Source organism: Perognathus longimembris, chromosome 22 (assembly GCF_023159225.1).
Source record: "Perognathus longimembris pacificus isolate PPM17 chromosome 22, ASM2315922v1, whole genome shotgun sequence".
In the NCBI taxonomy this organism is placed as follows: Eukaryota; Metazoa; Chordata; class Mammalia; order Rodentia; family Heteromyidae; genus Perognathus; species Perognathus longimembris.
In genome coordinates, this window is record NC_063182.1 from 13,105,576 (window position 1) to 13,128,817 (window position 23,242).

Here is a 23,242-nt window from a genome sequence, read left to right on the forward strand (position 1 = left end):
CTCACTTTTATTGTAAAAGTGATATACAGAGGTGTTACAGTTACATGAGTTGCATAATGGGTAAATTCCCTTTTGAGTGTTAACTCCTCCCTCATACTCTGTTTTTCCCCTCCTGACTTCCCTTCACCCCTAAGGAACATAGTGCCAGGGCTCCCTTCATAGCTTTATTGGATAGAACTGAAACTGAAAGCCTAAGTGGTATTAAACAATGTCTACTTGAAAAACCAGATGAAGGTAATCTATACTTAGGTAGTAATCTCAGTGGTTTGTCAAAGAACTTCATGGTTCTAAAACCCATATTGATTTCAGAATGCTAAGTTTTAATGAACTTTAACTGTTCTTGACTTGGATTGCTGTCTCCCTAGTATACTATTACTTTTTCTTTTCTGTCTCAGTCTTCAAGGAAAAAAATACATAATCATTGTAAAAATTCTCATAATTAATAGAAATATTTTTTAAAAAGTTAAAAACATTTATTTCTGGTCCAGTTCTATGGAAATATGTTTATAACCTGTGTATATTTAAGTAAGTGGATTTTTTCCTAAATCTACTTTTTCTCTTACATCACTGACATCTTTTTAAACAAATTACTTTTTATTAGCCTATACTAATAGTACAAGGGAGCTATCACTGTGATAATTTCATATATACACACATGCAAACATATACATATATATGTATATATTACTTAAGTTTACTCTTAATATATTCTCTTATCAGTCCCCTGTAGGTTTCTGGTTGTTTGTTTTGAGACACCCTCCCAAATGAAAGAATTATAGATATTCGGTACCACTCTGGGCTCATAATTTTTTCTATTTGACTTTCCTCCTCTCTCCTTATGTCCCCTCTCTTCTCTTCCTTCTGTCTCCCACCTTCCTTTTCTTTCTTTACTTTTTGATAATAACAGTGGGATGTCACTAATGCTATAGTAATGCACACTACCACTGAGCAACACTCAGCCTCTGACACCTTTCTTTGTCAGTATATACATAATTGCTTCATTATTCCTAATTGCAATATAGTATTCCATTGTATGAAGTATTTTACTTTGCTTAATGGAGTCTCTGTTGATGAGAAATAATTCTTTAGTCATTATCATACTGGCTCTTATAATTTTAAACAAAATACTTCTTGAGTTCTCATCTTTGGATAATAACTATCAATTTCCAATATGATAGATGAGGTGTTCTTGTACTACTTCCCTCATTTGTTTTCATTCTTCCCTCTGATTTTTTGATAAATTATACTATTTTTTATGATCAAGTTTTATAATGTGTAGATTCTGTTCAGTAGCTCACTATTTATTCCTTACTGCTTTGTTTATAGATTGTTTATAAGTTTAGACATAATACAAATATTGAATGAGTCTGTTTATGTAAATATGATGGTATTTAGTCATGAATCACACTATGGAATGGAGACTACTTCAGCTCAAAATTTTATAGATTTTCATGTGTCATGACCATGAGTTGGACAGTGTTTCTATTTGGTTTAATTCCCAGGTAGTGACAAATATGTTCAATAGGGATTTGAAAGTTAGATCACACGGATAATAGTGCACAGGTGGTAAAGCATGATACTATCTGCCTCTATTGAACTGAACACATCCATGAGATATATGTAGTTCACAGGGCAGGCTCAGCTTCCTTATGCAGAATTTGTTTTCTGAGGTGTTCTTCAGCCTTACCCTTAGAAAGCTCTGACATAGAAGCCAACTATTTAATACTATATCATATTTAATAATCTTCAAAATACTACAGACTAGGGGAAAGTTAGAGGTATACAAGATATTTTCAGAGATGAAGTCTATTATATGCTTTTTTTTTTAACTTTTGGGTTTTGGTTTCTGGAGCTTATGCTCTTTTATACTTTGTTTTTGGAAATAAGCCAGAGGCCAACTGTTACCCATGAATTAATTTAACTGGATTTGGTCTTTCTGTATTAGCTTGTCTCAGTATTTAATATTGGCTAAGGCATCAGAGCCAGCAATGGTTGGCTAAAGGTGTGGCTCAGATCATAGAGGCTCAGGCTATGAACGACAGTGTCAGATTCTGAATTCAAGTCCCCATTCTGGAAGAAAAATCAAGAGTCAGTATTGGCCAAGGCCTATACATGCATTTGGAAAGTCTAACACAGAAATCAAAACTAGTACTACTGGGATTGGTTGGGATGGGGGGAGGGTTATGGGGAAGAGACATTTTCATATATTCAGAACTGTGTTTTGAAGGATTCTCTACATACATAACAATTACTTCCTCATCACAGACTTTTTTTAAAACAATGAACAGATATTAGCTCAATATTTGATTTATCCAGTGTAAGCTTTTCTTTTCAACTATGTATTTTCTTAAACCTTCAAGCATAATCAGTTTTAGGGAGCTACTAGTAACTTTGGTGCTACTTTCACAATTGAGATCTATGAACTAGGTTTCGCTTCTGCTGTCCATGGAGGCATTATTTAATGATTGCTGACAGTGAGTTAGAGATTTCCATTGTCTTCCTCCCTGATAGACATGCCAAGCCCTTCCTGCAGTCAGACTTTCTGGGCTGTTAACTTGAGTTTAAATCCTGATTCAATGCTTTTTCTAAATTAGAGCTGATTTTTTTTAAGATAACCACACTTTCCTAGAGATGATCTGTAAAAGCTTATTAAAATTCAGCAAGAGAAACCCCATAATTATTTAGGTATTTAGATTCTAGCAAGCATAACATAGCTTTCTGGGTGGCAGAGTCCTATGACAGCTTGCAAGAAAGCAGATCCGAACACGTTCTGTTAAGAAATCCTTAGATCTTCATCCAAAAACTACAATCAACACCAAACTATAAAACTTGTGTGTCTCCATGGTTTTATAAGGCACAAGGACACTTTCTCCCTAAAAGTTTATGATGGGAATCTCCTGTACAGTATGATGGCCTGGAGGCATATATGCAAAGAGCAATTGCTATTTGCTTAAAATAAATGTTATGGGCTAGAAATGTAGCTTAGAGGTAGAGTGCTTGCCTAGCATACATGAAGCTCTGGGTTTGAGTCCTCAGCACCATGTATATAGAAAAAGCCCTAAGTGGCACTGAGCTCAAGTGGTAGAGTGCTAGCCTTGAGCAAAATGAAGCTAGGAACAATGTTCAGGCACTGAGTTCAAACCCCAGAAGTTACTTATTTATATCCACAAAGGGTTTGTACTTTAAAAAGTTAAGAAGTATCTTTTCTAATTTTCATCTCTTTACCCAAATACTCAGTGGTTACCACTGATACTAGGGTCTCAGGTATCTTTTTTATTTATATATATATATTCAGTAAGACATATAGCATACACTTATATTTAAATAAATGGTAGCATACATATGTATTGTTTTGTTAGGGGTATATGTAAGGTTTTTAAAAATTAGTGATCTCTCTTGAGTATAATTCAACACAACACTTTTAAAATATATTTTTGGTAACTTTATAGTGTTCTATTATTTGGATATATCATATTTTGTGTGAATAATCTGATGATTATTTAAATTGCTTCCAATATTATACCATTAAAATAATGATACATATATATCATTGCATGAATTTTATTTCTCCATGTGTGACTGTACTTGTAAAACAAATTTCTGGAAGTAACATTTCTGAGTTCAAGATATGTGTATTTAAATTTTTGACAGTCATTGCCTACATGTTCTTATGTTATATTAATTTAAACTCCCCTGCCCCTGACAATGTATGAGAATGTCTGTTTTATCCATGTATTTTGCTACATAGTTAGTGCGGAGAACTTTTCTTAGGCTGATTTTGAACTTCAGGCCTTCAGATCTCAACCTCTTGAATAGCTAGTATTACAGGCCTGACCAAACAGCTCCCAGCTATATGTTTTTAATTTCCCTTTTCTTATGGGTAACATTGAACATATTTAATCCACGTGTATTTCTTTTTTTTTTTTTTAGTAATTATCCTTACCATTTTCATATTGAGATGTTAGCCTCTTTTTGATTTGTTGGAACTCTTATATTTTGAGGAAATTAAAACTATTAATATCTATGTGCATCTAATCATATAAAGTAATATTTATCAAAATGAACTCCAGGAAATGGACAAGAAGTTATTCTCTTTCTTGCTGTTTTTGTTTTCTTTTGCCTTATTTGTTCATTTATTTGTTTTGGAGAGGGCAAGGGGGGGCACAGAAATTGTGGGACAAGGGGTAAGTAAATGTTGAAAATGAGCTATACAATTTGTGGGTGGGGATAGGAGGGAAAATCTGGGAGAGAGTGAGGGAAGGGATGACATCCCAAAAGAAATGTACTCTTTATCTGACTTATATAGTTGTAACCCTTGTGTACATCACCTTTACAATAACAATAAAAATGCGTTAAAAATTGAAAACAGGGAAATTAGTTTTTCTTGTGATATGAGCTAATATCTTTTTACATTTTTATTTATCTTTGAACTTTATTATGTTTATGATAAGTTTATAAGAATTATAAATCTTATATCATCTGTTGTTTTTGTTTTTTGTTTTTTTTTTTGGCCAGTCCCGGGCTTGGACTCAGGGCCTGAGCACTGTTCCTGGCTTCTTTTTGCTCAAGGCTAGCACTCTGCCACTTGAGCCACAGCGCCACTTCTGGCCATTTTCTGTATATGTGGTGCTGGGGAATTGAACCCAGGGCCTCATATATACGAGGCAAGTACTCTTGCCACTAGGCCATATCCCCAGCCCCTGTTATTTTTTTTTTTTTAAAGCAGTACTGGGTTTGAACTCAGTGTTTTGTACTTGCTAGACAGGTGCTCTACCACTCAAGCCATGTCTCTAGCCCTTTTTCCTCTTTTTTGGATTATTATACAGTAATTGCACAAGAGGGTTCACTGTGACATTTCCATCATATGCAACTATATTCTAATGAATCTTACCTCCTTATATCACTCTCCCTAGTTATTTTTGATATAGGGTCTTACCTTTTGTTTAGCACAGCCTGGATTGTGATCGCCCTATTTGTGATAACCACTGTAGCTGAGATGAGAGGCATGAATTCTCATGCCTGGCTTTTTCTGTTAAGATGGCTCTTGTTAACTGTTTTTCCTGGTCTGGTCTGGAACTGAGATCCTCCAGATCTCAGCTTCTGGTATAGCTGGGATGACAGATATGTATCACTGTATCAAGGTATTGGTTGAGATGGAGTCACATGAACTTTTGGCCCCTTTTGGCCTCAAACCATAATCCTCTCAATTTCTGTCTCTAAGTAACTGATTTTTACAAATATGAGGCCTTGGTGCCTAGTCCAACATATGAGTTTTTGTTATATTTTTTTCTCCCTAAAATAGTTTTTTAATAGAATTATCCAGTCACTGTTCACATTGCCAATCATTTATATTTTAGAGTATATATTATATATGTTTTCTAATATTTTTATTTAGCACACTTATGACTTTTCTCATTTACATTGGTAAAGGGCATTCTGTTTAGACAACTGGACGAGTCTGAGAGGAAATGTTTTGTATTTTTTTATAGTACCTGGACATTTTCTGTTAATTTCTCTTTTGCAGTTAAACAGAGTAAAGTAACCTGTTCTGTGGCAGATGGAAAGCAAGAAGTCTTGCTAGTAGAAATTTAGGTGGACATGGAACAATTTTAAGCTACAAGATTAGTGGCATTTACAGAGAACTGAATCAGGCTGGACAATTTTGCTAGAAAGAAGGTTTGAGGTAGTAGGAAAACTACATAAGGGTTGTCTCAGAATAGCTCCATGAAGAGGTGGTTTTAGCATTTAGGTCCAGCTGAGCTGTGATCTTCACGAAGATCCTCACTTGTGGCCTTTTCTGTTGAGGCAACTGCAGATTACTTCATTGACTATTTTCTGAGTTCTGGAGCCTGACTGCAGCAGTCAGTGCAGTGCTTTTTAACTTTGGCTGCTGTAATAGATTCTTCTGGGAGAGATTGTAGCTTAATTGGTCGGAGGTGAGAACCCAGGAACGGTGTTTGGAAAACGTTTGGAATCTCATGTGCATCTAGTGCTGAGGCCAATGCTAATACAATCACTGTGCCATCCTTTTTGAGTTAGGGCTTAAAGTGTGAGCTAACTTAGTGCTGTCAAATGTGCATACAAATCAACTGATGATCCCTGTAGATAGAGATTTAGGAGATTTGGGATGGGGCAGGAGCTTATGCCTCTTTGGTAAACTTTCAAGTGATATTGAAGCTGCTGGTACCTAGATCACACTTGAGAAGTTTGAGTTTGTTAGTCAAAGTCAAAAAGTGCTGGCCTGTACCCATCCACCCAAGTCAGTAAGCATATTTCTTGCCAGGCTCTTATTCTCTGGCAGAATTTGCTTAGTATATTAGAAAGAATGCTTGGGTCAAGTGACCTGTTTTCCATTCCAGCCCTGCCCTTAATCAGCTGAAAAACAAGTTTCTTAGAAATATTTTGGTCTCTTGCCTTCTTGTTTCTAGAAGGAGAGGGTTGAACTTGGTAACCTGTAAGGTTCTTTTTGTTTGTATATCCACCTATTCTTGTTTTCACTCCAGATCATAGAGTGGCGCTCTGGATTCTGTGGTTAGGACCTGGGCTTTTCTTAGGGGCTGTTGCTAAGGCCCTGAGTTGATGATCTATGGAGAAAAAAATAAAACTAAAAAAATGTTTAAAAATTAAGAAATAGATAATAAATTGTAAACTATAATAAGTACAAGTAGAAAGCAGAGCAGCAGGAGGGAGGGTATGTTCTTTAGCACAGCCAGGATACAAAGAGATTTGAGTTTTCCATTGTATTTTGGACTTGACTGACTGTAGAGCTGATTTAAGATGATGGTCTTGTGCCTTTACATTTACTTGCCTCTTAAAAAAAGCATTCTTGGGGCTGGGGATATGGCCTAGTGGCGAGAGAGCTTGCCTCGTATACATGAGGCCCTGGGTTCGATTCCCCAGCACCACATACACAGAAAATGGCCAGAAGTGGCGCTGTGGCTCAAGTGGCAGAGTGCTAGCCTTGAGCAAGAAGAAGCCAGGGACAGTGCTCAGGCCCTGAGTCCAAGGCCCCAGGACTGGCCAAAAAAAAAAGCATTCTTCAACAGTGAAGAACAAAACCTATTTAAATACTTTAAAGTAATATATAAAGAGATAACTTATGTGGAAATTAATGTTTGAAGGGACATCACAACCCTAAAACTCTCCTTTTACTAGCAATATTAACTTAAAAAAGTCTTTCCCCTATTTCATTCCCTCTCTCTTCTAATTTTTTGGAATTATGAGGATTGAACTCAGTCTTGTGCATATTAGGTTGGTACATTAGCTCTGAGCTAAACATATAGTCTTCTCCTTTTCTATGCATAATTTTTAGTCCATTCTTGATATTAGTAAATTTATACTGCAAGGACAATTATTAAAAAATATAGTCTACAGATATCCCTACAGACAATAATAGTATTAGAAATTTCCTAAAATGGGAGTAAATATAAATAATATTGAAGATGCCATATTTTTTATCTTATTAGAAAAGGACACTCTAGATAATTATTTAAAATTTAAAACAAACACACAAGAAACTTTGAGTTACTTCTTTTGAAAAAATTATTTATTTATTGTCAAGGTGATGTACACAGGGGTTATAGTTTCATATATAAGGCAGTGGATACACTTCTTGTATAACTTGTTCCTTTGCTCTAAAGAAATACACGTTGAATTGTAATCAAAGTTTTACTAAATCGTTACATTAGATGAAGTTACATAACCACTATGAAGGAAGGTATAGAAAAATATAACATAGAATATTTAGTTTCACTTCATGAATTATGTTTAGTAACACACAGTTTGGGTTTAACTGTTCTATGTTGAGTGCTGGTTTTTTTCTCTGTGCCTAGATCAGTTTGAAATTGCAGACTACCAGTACTTTTTTTCACATATACATATCATTACAGCCATATTGTATTTGGTAACTCTTTTATAATCAATTGACTGTCTACACTATTACAGTGACAATAAAGCAGGTGAATTTTTCTTTTTTTTTTTTTTTTTTTTTTCCCCGTCCTGGGCCTTGAACTCAGGGCCTGGGTTCTGTCCCCCAACCTTTCTGTGCTCAAGGCTACCACTTGATTCAAAGCTCCACTTCTGGATTTTTCTGAGTAGTTTATTGGAGATAAGAGTCTCTTGAACTTTCCTGCCTAGGTTGGCTTTGAACTACCATCCTCAGATCTCAGCCTTCTGAGTAGCTAGGAATAAAGGCAGGCCACTGGTGCCCAGTGAATTTTTCTATTTTTAAATTATTAAAAAAACACTTAATAGAAAAATTATCTTAGTTGCAAATGACAGAAAACTTGTTGGGTGAAGCAGAAAAGAGACTTAGAATTGAAAAATTTAAGGGTAGAAGTAGCTTTGTGCATATAATAGCACAAATAGCATAATCAGAATTTGATGATTGCATCCTGTGGTCTTGCTTTTCTCTGTTTGCTTTGTTTTTAGGCTTGGCTTAATTATGTGATGACTGACAAGGTCTTTTTTTTTCTTGATCAGTTCTAGTGAAAAAGAGAATATTTCTTCTTCAAAAACAAATTTTGAATTATACCTCATTGACTGATGGGAGAACCAGTTGCTCTTCTGAGTCTTTGCAACTAGAAAGACTGAGGCCTTGATTATCCAGATCAGAGTTCTATGTTTGTCCCTAGAACTGAGAGGCCATATCAACAGTGACAGTAAGGGAAGGAGTGACAATTGAAGAAAAATGGCTAATATTCCCCAGGGGAATGACTTTTTTATGTAAAACCAAGCAGCAATGATGATAGTAGTCATAATAAATATCTTTCTCCATTTAAGCCAATATTAAATATTTTAAGAAATTAAATTATATTAATCCTCCCAATCCAGGAGCACGGGAGGTTTTTCTATTTCCTTAGTTCTGCCTTAATTTCGTTTTTCATGTTTTTAAAGTTCTCATCGTAGAGGTCTTTCACTTCTTTGGTTAAGGTTATTCCTAGGTACTTTATGTTTTTTGAGGCTATTGCTAAAGGAGTTGCTTTCCTGATTTCAGCCTCAGTCTTTGGGTTGTTAGCATAGAGAAAGGCCGTTGATTTTTGAGGGTTTATTTTGTATCCTGCAACTTTGCAAAGTTTTGGATCAGCTCTTGTAGCTTGGGAGTAGAGTCTATGGGGTTCTTTAGGATCATATCATCTGCAAAGAGAGAAAGTTTAACTACATCTTTTCCTATTTGGATCCCCTTTATATTTTCTTCTTGCCTAATTGCTCTGGCTAGGAATTCTAGTACTATGTTGAAGAGAAGGGGAGAGAGTGGACATCCCTGTCTTGTTCCTGATTTTAAAGGGAATGGCTTTAGTTTTTCACCATTTAGAGTTATGCTAGCTGTTGGTTTGTCATAAACTGCCTTGATTATATTCAGGAATGTTCCCTGGAATCCCAATTATTCCAGGGCTTTTAGCATAAATGGGTGCTGGATCTTATCAAACGCTTTCTCCGCATCAAGTGATATAACCATGTGGTTCTTTACCTTGCTCTGGTTGATGTGGTGAATTGCATGAATTGACTTGCGTATATTGAACCAACTTTGTATCCCTGGGATGAATCCAGTTTGATCGTGGTGTATGTTTTTTTTGATGACCTGTTGAAGTCCATTGGCCAGAATTTTGTTGAGACTTTTTGAGTCTATGTTCATCAGGGAAATCAGTCTATAGTCCTCTTTCCGTGATGAGTCCCTGCCTGGTTTTGGGATGAGAGTTATACTGGCTTCATAGAAAGTGTCTGGTAGTGAACATTCTCTTTCAATTTCATTGAAGAGTTTGAGAAATATTGGTGTGAGTTCTGTTTTGAAGGCCTTGTAGAATTCTGCAGTGAATCCGTCTGGACCTGGGCTTTTCTTGGATGGGAGATTACTTATTGCCATTTCTATTTCAATACTGGATATGGGTCTGTTTAGAAGGTTTAAATCTTCATGGTTGAGTTCGGGGATATCATGTTTTTCTAAGAAATCATCCATTTCTTCCAAGTTCTCGAATTTGTTGGCATAAAGGTTTGCAAAATAGTCCCTTATTATGGTCTGAATTTTGGTTGTTTCTATGGTGATGTTACCTGATTCATCTCTTATCTTGTTTATTTGAGTGTGCTGCCTTCGGTTTTTGGTCGTTTGCTAGTGGTCTGTCTATCTTATTGATTTTTTTCAAAGACCCAACTCTTTGTTTTGTTGATTCTTTTGATGTTTTTTTTGTCTCTAATTGATTTAATTCTGATTTGATTTTAATTATTTGCTTCCGTCTATTGACTTGGGGTTTGGCTGGTTGTTCTCTTTCAAGTAAATTAAGGTGCTTCCTTAAATGGTTGAGTTGCTGTTTCTCCAGTTTGTTGGTGTATGCATTCAGAGATATAAATTTTCCTCTGAGTACTGCCTTTGCTGTGTCCCAAAGGAGCTGGTACTTTGTGTCCTCAACTTGGTTGAGTTCCATAAACATTTGAATTTCTGTTTTAATTTCTTCAATGACCCACTGATGATTCAGCAGTGTGTTGTTTAGTCTCCATGAAGTGTAGGATTTTCTGTGGTGGCTGTTTGAGTTGAGCTCTAATTTTATTCCATTGTGGTCTGATAGAATGCAGGGAATGGTTCTGATACTTCTGAATTCGTACAGATTTTCTTTGTGCCCTCTACAAATTCAATGCAATACCCATTAATATCCCAACACCATTCTTTAATGAAATAGATTAAGCAATCCAGAAATTCATATGGAACAATAAAAGACCTAGAATAGCAAAATCAATCCTAAGCAGAAAGAATGGTGCTGGAGGAATTACAATACCCAACTTCAAGTTGTATTATAGAGCTATAGTAATAAAAACAGCTTGGTATTGGCACCGGAACAGTCCTGAAGACCAATGGAACAGAATTGAAGACCCAGAAATGAACCCACAGAACTATGCCTACTTAATCTTTGATAAAGGAGCTAAAACAATAGTTTGGAAGAAAGATAGCCTCTTTAACAAATGGTGCTGGCAAAGCTGGCTCAACACATGCAACAAACTAAAACTAGATCCTTATATATTACCCTGCACCAAAATCAATTCCAAATGGATCAAAGACCTAGAAATCAAAACAGACACCATGAAAATACTAATCGAAGGAGTAAGAGAAACACTTAGGCTCCTTGGCACAGGACGGAACTTTCTTAACAAAGACCCAGAAAGGCTACAAATCAAAGAAAGGTTGGACAAATGGGACTGCATCAAACTGCAGAGCTTCTGCAGGGCAAAGGACATAGCTTGCAAGATAAACAGAAAGCCCACAGATTGGGAGAAGATCTTTACTGGCCATTCAATGGACAAAAGCCTCATATCTAAAATATATGCAGAACTAAAAAAATTAACTTCCTCCAAAACAAAACCGCAAAGACCCAATCGCCCCTTCATCAAGTGGGCTAGAGACTTAAAAAGAGACTTCTCTGATGAGGAAATAAGAATGGCCAAGAGACATATGAAAAAGTGCTCTACATCACTGGCCATAAAAGAAATGCAAATCAAAACAACATTGAGATTCCATCTCACCCCAGTAAGAATGTCCTATATCAAGAAAACTAACAATAACAAATGTTGGAGGGGATGTGGCCAAAAGGGAACCCTACTTCATTGTTGGTGGGAATGTAAACTGGTTCAGCCACTCTGGCAAGCAGTATGGAGATTCCTCAGAAGGCTAAATATAGAACTCCCCAATGACCCAGCTCCCCACTTTTGGGTATCTATCCAAAAGACCACAAACAAGAACACACTAAAGCCACCAGTACAACAATGTTCATCGCAGCACAATTTGTCATAGCTAGAATCTGGAACCAACCCAGATGCCCCTCAGTAGAAGAATGGATCAGGAAAATGTGGTACATATACATAATGGAATTTTATGCCTCTATCAGAAAGAATGACATTGCCCCATTTGTAAGGAAATGGAAGGACTTGGAAAAAATTATACTAAGTGAAGTGAGCCAGACCCAAAGAAACATGGACTCTATGGTCTCCCTTATAGGGAATAATTAGCACAGGTTTAGGCAAGTGACAGCAGAGGATCACAGGAGCCCAATAGCTATACCCTTATGAACACATAAGATAATGCTAAGTGAAATAAACTCCATGTTATGGAAACGATTGTTATGTCACAGTTGTAACTACTTTCAACGTGCCATATGTAACTGTAGCCTCTATTACTGATGATCTTCTTGTATCACCATCCTGTGGTAGTACCTACACTTTCTCTGTATCTTATCTGAGTATATTGGAAACCAGGTATACTGGTATTAGAACTAGGAAACTGAAAGGGAATACCAAAATCGAGAGACATAGGGTAAAAAAAGACAAACAACTACAAAAGCAATACTTGCAAAACTGTTTAGTGTAAATGAACTGAACAACTCATGGGGGGGGAGGGAAAAGGGGGAAAGGGAGGGGGGGAATGAGGGACGAGGTAACAAACAGTACAAGAAATGTATCCAATGACTAATGTATGAAACTGTGACATCTATGTAATTCAGTTTGATAATAAAATATATATATATATATATATAAATTTTATTTTGTGTTGTTGGGGATCAAACCCAGTGCCCATACTTGCTATATAAGTTCTTCTCCACTGATATAGTAAAATCCCTGAAATTTCTATTAAAAAACAATATAACTGGTTTGGTTTTTTTGGTTTGTTTTTGAGATGCCAAGATAGCAAAACAGCATGCATTCGTTAAATTAAAATAACAGACATTTATTCTCACATGGTTCTGGAAGACAAGAATCAAGGTTTTGGCAGGATGAGGTGTCCTCTGAAGATTCTAGAGAAGAGCCCTCTCCTCTTTTTCTAGCTTCTCGTGGTTTTCAGCAATCCTGGATTTTCTTTGCTTGTAATGGCACCAATCTCCATTTTCATGTGGCTTTAGAACTCTGTGTGTCTCAGTATCCAAAACCTCTTCTTCTTGTTAAAAGATAAAGAAAGTCCTTTCTTGTCATTGTTTTAATTCTGCTAAAATGTGAATATTAGTGTGATAATTCATTGGCGAATTGATATTCATTGGGATGCAAGTATGTTTTTGCACAGAGATACTATATTCTTATGGATGACTTTATGGAATTCAAATAAATTTGTCTTAAAAAAATATAACTGACTATAATTAGATGACCATCATCCATTAGTATATTTAATAGCAACTGCAAAAATACCCCAATAGTTCAATACAATTACTGAGGGGCTTGGAGACTATATCTCACAATACATATATAAAAATTGTGGTAATTACTTGAAACTCTTTGAAGAAAAGTTCTATAAAAAAGGAATTAGAGACGTCAATGCAGCATAAGACAAAACTTTCTTTTTTTTTTTTTTTTTGGCCAGTTGTGGGCCTTGGACTCAAGGCCTGAGCACTATCCTGGCTTCTTTTTGCTCAAGGATAGCACTCTGCCACTTGACCCACAGTGCCACTTCCGGTTCTTTTATATGTGGTGCTGGGGAATCGAACCCAAGGTTTCATGTATATGAGGCAAGCACTCTTGCCACTAGACCATATTCCCAGCCAAGACAAAACTTTCTCAGTGTACAACATACCCAAATGGAAGTGACTGTTGTGTAAGGGGAGTAAAAAGTCCAGGTTCCTTCAAGTACTCATACAGATGCCAAATCATTACCTCCCTGTGAGTTTTGAGTAGTTGGAGTCTGAACTAAGAGCATTACTGTGAATTGCAAGACAGGTATTGTACCACTTCAGCCACACTCCCAGTCATTTTTTGGTTTAGTTTTATTTTTCAGGAAGAATATTATTATTATTATTATTATTATTATTTTATTATTTTACCTAGGGTCCATACCTTAGAATAGAATCCTTCATTGTACAACTACTGTTGTAGGTGGGGTAATCAGGATAGTGAGATTAAGTCTCAAAAACTTTTTGCTGGCTTTGAACCGTTATCTTCCCAGTTTCTCTTTCTCTTCAGTAAGTGGAAATATAGAGGTGAACCACTATGTCTGGCTTCCCTGAGACATTTCATAGAGTTCTTACATGAAAAAAGAAATGGAAACAAAAGCTTCCTTCTAACTTCATTATCTGTTGAAAATCCTCCTGAAAACTTCTCTCTTTATAAAAGTCATGGACATCACTATTAATTATGTGACAAGATATTTCTGTAAGTTTAAATGTTTTTTAGTGGTTGCTATCCTAAAGTTTTGCTGTCTGACTTTGGTGCTATGGTCTAGTAGGATAAAAAAGGTACAGGAGATTGAATTTAGGAGGAAAACAATAAGTAAGAGAGGTTAGGCAACAAGATTCGTATTTATTGGCTGTCTACACAGTACATTGAACTAGCCTCTTTAGTCATACTATTTAATCTCATTTAATATACGTAGATTTCTTTGCTTAGCTTGGAACTTGGGAGTTGGTGGTTCTTAGTGTTGAATTCTCAATTGTCATTTTCTGTTTTTTTTTTTTGTTGTTGTTATGGAACATAGGACTGCTGTGATGGATACATGTGCAAAACACATTTTCAAATAAAAAACAATACTTCAGAGTCACATCTGGGAAAATCTGCTAGTGTACAGACATTTCCTGCGATGGAGGTGAGTAGCTTAATACATTATGTTCTCCTTTTCAGTCTTTGTGAAGCAAAGCATATAGTAAAGCAGTTTGAATACAATACATCTTGATCAGTGTCATTTCCTTTAACATTCTCACACACTTTTGACCTACTTGCTAAATTAAATTTTGTTAAGATACTGATAACTTGGGTGACTTGTAAAGTATTTAAAATTTTCTTCTTAACAAAATGCAGATACTGTTCTTACATTTCTTATTGTTAGGAAAAATATACATGTGTCACTATAAATAATATGAAAATGTATAAAAGGTTATCTTGTATAGAGTCTTTGATAAGTAATCACGTTAACATTTTAGTAATTATCATTCTATGTGTTTCTACCATGCACAATGATTTTGAAATGACCTAATATATCAAGGACATCTTTCCATATCAGTAAGTCCCTAATTCCATAGTTTTTTTTAATGGCTCCATGATATTGTGTTCTCTGGATGCACAGTAATTCTGTAGCACTCATACTAAAGTAAAATATTTAACATTTTTTTGGCTTTTTCTATCCTTCTTTCCTTATTTTCTTCCCTTCATTTTCTTTCTCTCCCTCCCTTCTTTCTTCCTTTCTTTTTTTTTTTTTTGCCAGTTACAGGGCCTGAACTGTGGACCTGGACATTGTCTTTTTGTGCTCAAGGCTATTGTTCTACCACTTGAGTCACAGCTTTATTTCTGGATTTTTGTCTCATGACTCTCCTGCCTGAGCTGCTGTCAAACTGAGAAATCAGACTCCTGAGTAGCTAGGATTATAGACTTGAACCACTGATGCCTAGCTTGGCCTTTTTTTTTTTTTTTTTTTTTTTGCCAGTCCTGGGGCTTGAGACTCAGGGACTGAGCACCGTCCCTGGCTTCTTTTTGCTCAAGGCTAGCACCCTACCACTTGAGCCACAGCGCCACTTCCAGCCTTTTCTATTTATGTGGTGCTGAGGAATCGAACCCAGGCTCTCACGCATGATAGGCAAGCACTCTACCACTAAGCTACATTCTCAGCCCTCAGCTTGGCATTATTTTTTAGTTTTAATTTTTTTTATTGTCAAAGTAATGTACAGAGGGGTTACAGTCACATATGTAAGGCAGTGAGTATATTACTTATCAAACTTTTTACCCTCTCCTTTTTTCTCCTACCTTCCCCCTCTCCGGTTCCCTCCCCACCCTCCCCTGAGACATACAGTTGGTTTATAGCATATTGTCTTGTAAGTATTGCTATTGCATTGGTTCACCTTTTACCCTTCATCTCGCCATTTTGGTGTTCCCCTTTCCCAGTTCCGATAAAAATGCATACAATATCTAGTGTACCAAAGTCAGCTACAGTCTATCAGGATTTTAACTTTCGGGTGGTACAGAATGATAAGAAGAGTGTATCTTACATGTCTACTCCCACTTTTCTTCTTCTACAAAGTGAGTCCCTGATATAAAATAATGTTTCCTGGGATCCTGTCTCTATGGATCAAACATCCAGTAAGACTGAATAGTGGCACTTGCTGAGGCATAGTGGGAAGGAAAGACAAACCTATCCCAAAACACAGGTCTATTCCTGCTAGAATGAACTGCTGGCTCATTCTGACTAGAATGGTAGTCGACTGACTACCAAATGACCAGTGGCCTTTTCAGGAGATGGTAAGGAGACCATTCACCTTTTCAGTGTGTTGGATTCTACTGGCAGCAGATTGGGTATTGGACAATGATTGTGTCTAAAGCACATTTGGTAAGTGGGAATTTATGCTGCTGGCCCACTCAGATTCACCAACCAATGCAATCATTACTCCTCTCATGGGCCCTCCTGTCTAATACATTCCTTTTCTTAACTTCTTTTTAAAAATTATCTTTAAGTATTGGGTAAAAGGGATCGAAGGAGGCAAGAATAAAATCAGCTTGGCATTTTTTAAAGCTAAAGTTTGAAATCAGGACTTCACACTTGCTTTGTAGGTTTTTCTACCACTGAGCCATGCCTACCGTTCTGTTTTTTTTGCCAATTATTTAAAAAAAATATTGTCAAGGTGATGTACAGAGGGCCTACAACTACATATGCAAGGTAGTGAGTACATTTCTTGTCAAACTTATTACCTCTTCCCTTATTTTTTCCCACCTTCCCTCTACTCCAATTCTCCCCTCCCCAGTTGTACAGTTGGTTTACTACATATTGGCAAGTAAGTATTGTTGTTGCATTGTTTCACCCTTTGTCATTTGTCTCACCATTTTGATGTTCCCTTTCCCTTCTCTGATTCAGAGAAACATACATACAATACCCAGGGTGCCACAATCAAACACATTGAAAACAAGAGCTAAACCATAGGGAAGATAAGCAAAAGAAAAAAGAAATAATTTCACACAGTTTGTTAGAAATACCAACAACAATGATAAACTGCTTGTTTCCATGACTTGGAGTTCATTTCGCTTAGCTTCATTTTATGTAATCATATGTACATAGCTATTGAGCTATTGTGATCATCTGCTATGATTATCCTAGACATACACTACTTATTACCAATGAGGGAAACCATACAGTCCATGTTTCTTTGGGTCTGGCTCACTTCACTTATTATGATTTTTTCCCCCAAGTCTTTCCATTTCCTTATGAATGGGGCAATGCCATACTTTCTGATACAAGCAAAGAATTCCATTTTGCATTTATAACATAATTTCTTGATCCATTAATCTATGAAGGGGCATCTGGGTTTTTGAAATAGAATATTACTTCCTCCCTAGGCTTGTCTACACCATGATCCACCAATTTTTAGCTTCTCTTGTTGCTGGGTTAAGAATCACTTACCACTGTGTTTAGTTTTCCTCCTTGAGATGGAGTCACACAGATTTTTGTTAATGAGGCTATACTTGAACCATAAACCATCCATTCTCAGCCTCACAAGTAGTTAGCATTATAAGTGTGAGCCACTACTGTCTGACAAATACTTGAATTTGAAATAAGATTGGTGGGACCTAATGGTTTCAGGAGAAAAGTAGCAATTATGATGCTCTACTTCTAAACATCCCAGTAAAATGAGAAAAGTCTTTCTGAGAGTGTTAAGTCAGGCCAATGTGGCAATCAGGCACTAGCCATTTTACTTGTCTGATAATGGTCTAAAATTACCTTTTCCCAGTATAAAGTTATTCTTGACACTATTGTGCTTGGCAGTAAGTTAACCGAATAAGAGTGAGTGCTTGAATTTTGAGTACTGCTTCATGGCTTAGATAACTAACATCAAATCTGAAGCCAAGCATGTTAGGAAACTTTTCAGTTCATTATATATTAACTTTAAAATGTTAAAAAGAAAACCATAGAAATAATGGTTTCAAAAATGAATTTCTAGTTTTTCTCTAACAAGTTGGCAGAAATCTTAAAAGCACTAAAAAGTGTTGACAGTGTGAAGGAACTGACACTTTCAAGTTGAGGTTTTAACATACAAAGATTAAAATTGTGCACATGCTACGTGTGATCCATTTCAGTTCTAGGAATTTAGCCTCATACAATATAAATTTTTCCATTTTTTACTTCTAACATTTTCTGATGATTTTCAACATATGGTAAAGATGAAAGAAAATTTCAGGGAACATCTTTATACTTACCATTCAGATTTTACAATTAACATTTTTTCTTTGCTTGGTTTATTATGTACCTATTCATCTACCCATCAAAATATATTACTTTTTGATCTTCAAAATGTTCACATTGAGATAAATTGCATATGTATACTCCTAAAAATCAGAATTGTACTAAGATTTGCCTAGAAATATATTAATTCCACTATTATTTATGATAGGAAAAGGAGAAACAACTATAATGTCCAAAAGTAATGATTGTTTAGGACACACCTTTATGAGTGATAGCATTATTAAAAAGATCTTCTAGAGGATTATATAATATTCATGTTAAGTGGAAAAAGTAGATATTTTTATGTGAATAATGGAATTCAAATACTAAATTTAATACCAAACTACCTATTGCCAGTTAGGATTCTAAACACTTTTCTCTTATCCCCTTGAAGTCCTTAGTGTTATTTTGCTTTGTGTAGTAGTTCAATTTGGAGTCACCATCTATGTAAGCATCTTTCATTTCTGAAGTTCTTGTAAGGTCTTTCATTCTTTCTATTCACAAGTAACACAGGAAGATTTTAAACTTCAAAATAAGATAGTATGTATCTTGGTAAATCTGTTTTCCTCTCCAGTCTCTAGCAGGAAAGATCCTGTATATCCAGTATATAATATACAAATATACTAAAGGCCTAGAACTATAGTTTTTTTTTTCATTTCCATTCAGACAAGACTGTCTTACCTATGAGTCATTTTTTTTCTCTTAAAGTATATATTTTTTATTCCTGTTCTTTCTCTTCAAGGATTTGCATAATAAAAGTATATGCTTTTACTGGGCTCTGGTGGCTCATGCCTGTAATCCTAGCTAATCAGAAGTCTTCGATTTGAGGATTAGGTTTGAAGCCAGCAGGGCAGAAAACTCCCTGTGATTCTTATCTCCAATTAACCTCTCAAAAACCGGAAGTGATCAGCTAACAATTTTTTAAAAAAGCATTGCATAGCACTGGTGGCTCACACCTGTAGTCCTAGCTATTCAGGAGTTTGAGATCTGAGGACTACTTCAAACCAGCCCAGGCAAGAGAGTCCTATTTCTAATTACTCACAGAAAAAAAAAAATAGGAGTGATGCTGTGGCTCAAATGGTGGAATGTTAGTCTTGAGCAAAAGGAGCTCAATGACAACCCCGAAGACCAGAGTTCAAGCTCCAGAACCCTCTAACACAAAGAAACAAGCATGATTTGTCCAGGAAAAGGAAAAACAAACAAACAAACAAACACAGAATTGGAGCTATGGCTCAAAGTCATAGAGCACAAGTCTTGAGCAAAAGAGCTCAGAGTCAGCACCTAGGCCCTGAGTTCAAGCCCCACAATCTACAAAAAAGAAGAAGGAAAAGAAGGAAAGAAGGAAAGGAAGAAAGAAAGGAGGAAGGAAAGAGGAGGAAAGAAAGAAAGGAAAAGTATATGTTCTTTCATCTCTTTCTTAGTAGTTCTTAGATATGTACTTACTGCTTTTCAAGCTTTAGACTGTAAACCCCATTGGAGTAGGATAATAAATTTAAAAATCCTGTTACCTGAGCAGAGCTATGGCTCATCAGGTATGACTTTCTTAGCTATGAGTCTTTTTTTTCCCCTTAAAGTATATTTTTATTCCTGTTTCTTCTCTTCAAGGATTTTTGCATAAAAGTATATGTTCTTACCTGGCACTGGCAGCTCATGCCTGTAATCTTATCTACTCAGGAGGCTGAGATCTGAGGATTGTGGTTCCAAGCCAGTTGGCTTGGAGTTGAGACTCTTAACTCCCATTACCACTCAAAAATTGTAAGTGGAACTGTGGCTCAAAGTGATAGAGTGCTAGTCTTGAACAAAAGAGCTCAGGGACAGTGCCCAGACCCTAACTTCAAGCTCCACCACTACCACCACCAACAACAAAAAGCAACAAAAACTTATTACCTGAGTAAACCTTCTAATTTGGTTCCTCCCCTAAATCATTTCATCTGAAGGACCACATAGATCGGTGTATTGATACATACTGGGTTATCAGTAAGTTAGAATTCATTTCTAAGTACATTTCGTTTCTGCTAGAATGATTTTTTTTCCAGTACTCAATTTTCGTAGAAAAATTAAGAATGTTTAAAGAGATAAACGTTCAGTAAGTTTTTATTGGTTTGTGTTTTAAATGTTGGAATTGAATCTGATGATCAGCCTTTCAGTCATCTCTAGTGTTCTAGTTTTAACAGTCTGATACCCATTTAATTTAGACTGCCTTACTTGCATTATAACAATGGCACAACTAGAAAAAATAGTACTAGACTTGGAAGTTGTGTTTTATTTTTCAGCCACATATTAGCAGTGTAACCTCTAATAAAACTTAGTTTTCATACACACTTATTTACTTCAGTTGGATAGAAGTATGAAGTGCTATTAATACTAATAAAATGTTTCATTGTCATGCAGTAAGGAGCAGGACGTGAAGGGAGAAACAAAAAGTATACTCTGCAAAACTTTTCACTGCTTTTTCTGATGTTCAGACGGTGCATAGAACCTTCAGGTTAGAAGATAAATTCCTTCAAGTACAGTTACAGTATCTCAGAGTGATTCTGACGATGACAAAATTGAGAGTGACTTTCACTAAAAGTAGTGGTAGCCTAATTAAGACAGTTGAAGAATTTCATTTGAATTGCATATACAATGGCTCATTTTCTTAGATCTTTACTGGGTATAGTATAGTCTTAAATCTTTTCTTCTTCAGGGTCTTGTGTATAATTTTAATGTATTCAATAGTATAATTATAAGTATGATGGTGTAAAATAATTCATGTTTATCACTTTTGGTGATCTTAAAATAAATTTATTTTCTCCTGGTACTTATTTGTGGCATCAAGAGAAAATTAGATATGTTGTTAGGTAGAATGCAATTAGATGAGGAATCTACTCTTGGTCTCAAAAATAAATATTGAAGCAAATTTCAAAAATACTGATTCATGGGGCTGGGAATATGGCGTAGTGGCAAGAGTGCTTGCCTCCTACACATGAAGCTCTCGGTTCGATTCCCCAGTACCATGTATATGGAAAACGGCCAGAAGGGGTGCTGTGGCTCTGGTGGCAGAGTGCTAGCCTTGAGCGGGAAGAAGCCAGGGACAGTGCTCAGGCCCTGAGTCCAAGGCCCAGGACTGGCAAAAAAAAAAAAAAAAAAAATTTTTTTCAAAAAAAAAAAAGATTTCAAAAAAAATATACTGATTTATGAAGAAGATTGGGCCCATGATAGAAGAACTTATGGTTTATATATTCATAATTTATGAAAATTATCAAATCCAGCTATAGGAAAGAATCTATCAGTCATAAAAATGACTGGTATTTTTGTGATCATTGAGTTTCATCATCTCTTAAACACTGTGTAAAGCAATATTAGTTCTCATTTTCAGCCATCATGTCATAAAGTGCCTCAACTCTTTTAGAGAATAATAAATTTTTAGATTACAGGTAATGACATTATGAAGCAAAGATTAGGAAAAAGATACTCTTTTTAAAATCCTAAAATTCAATTCTCAAAGGGCTAAAATAATTTTTTAATGTTTTTCTCTCAAATTGGTAGTGAAGTGTATTCATAGGTAGCTGGATAACCATACCAGAGGAATTTAAATAAGTGAATGAATTGATGTTAAGCTTGAGAAGAGATTCTATGCCATTAGAGAACACCTCTGTTAGTTTAGCCTTTATCAATATATATATATTTTTTTTTTGGCCAGTCCTGGGGCTTGGACTCAGGGCCTGAGCACTGTCCCTGGCTTCTTTTTGCTCAAGGCTAGCACTCTGCCACTTGAGCCACAGCGCCACTTCTGGCCATTTTCTGTATATGTGGTGCTGGGGAATCGAACCCAGGGCCTCATGTATATGAGGCAGGCACTCTTGCCACTAGGCCATATCCCCAGCCCTCGATCAATATTTTTATCATTGTCTTTAAACAGATTATCTTTTAATAAACATGTCAGTATTAATGTCTTTTTATACTACATTTTAATCCTCATAAATATATGTAATGACCATGTATTGATTTTCTATTGTGTGCTCATTTTCCATAGTAGTTCTAAATTATTAAATCCTTATAAAATTCCATGACACTAAATAGTAATATGACTTATTTATGGAAAATATCAGTAAACTTGATAAAAAAAAAACAGAGCTGGTAATAGTAAGAAAAAACAAATTGATTTTATTGAGCATGACTACTGACACTGTTGTAAGTGATTTGTTTATATTAATTTATCTTATTTTATGACATAAATACCCTTGGTATTTTCATTTTACAAATAAGAAAATTTAACTACACAGGTTAAGAAACTTTCCCAGTACATTAGACCTGGCAGCTCAAACCTGTAACCCCTGATAGTTGAAAGGTAGATGTGAGGAGTGAAACATTTCCATGCCAACCCAGGCAAACAGAGAGATCTCATTTCAACCACTAAGCAGGCAGAAGAAGAAGAAGAAGAAGAAGAAGAAGAAGAAGAAGAAGAAGAAGAAGAAGAAGAAGAAGAAGAAGAAGAAGAAGAAGAAGTCATCACAGTTAGGTTGGCCCCAGAAAAATCAGGAGAACCTACTTGAAAAATAAAGCAAAAAATACTGAAGGCATGGCTCAAATAATAGAGTACCTTCCCAGCAAGGAGAAGCTCTGAGTTCAAGACCTAATACCACCAAAATAAATAAATGAATAGATAAAAGCTTACCTTAGGAAGTATAGGAAGTGATTAAGTTTGACTTTAGAGATCATGAACTTAAGTATTATTAAAGTAATGGTTATTACTTTAGTAGGCATTGGAATTACCTGAGGTATGCTTAAAACAAATTATGTTCTTTAACATTTTGTTCAAACAAATTGCTAGACCCGCCTTAGGATTTTTCATTCAATAGATCTGGAGTGGGTGTGAGAATTTAGTTACTTCTGGTCAGGGATACTTGACAGTTACTTCTGGTCATTGAGTTACACTTTTGAGAATCACCAGTCTATTCCATAATCAAAAGCTTAGCACATTTGAGTTGCTGCACAGCTAAAATGGTTAGTTAATACAATGCATGCCAGAGCCAATATTGCAATAATGCTGATGGAATGAAAGCAGTCTTAGGTAGAGCTTACCAGAAACAGAGCCTCAAG

At 35.8% G+C, this 23,242-nt stretch overlaps 1 protein-coding gene across 2 annotated transcripts in view; it reads left to right on the plus strand.

Moving 5' to 3' along the window:
* Positions 1–23,242, plus strand: part of Atg10 (autophagy related 10) — a 239,572-nt gene that overhangs the window by 57,467 nt on the left and 158,863 nt on the right. For both annotated transcript variants that reach the window (XM_048331622.1, XM_048331623.1), the window contains exon 3: positions 14,438–14,545. In XM_048331622.1, the coding sequence (XP_048187579.1) occupies positions 14,438–14,545 (108 nt within the window). The remainder of the gene's footprint in view (positions 1–14,437; positions 14,546–23,242) is intronic.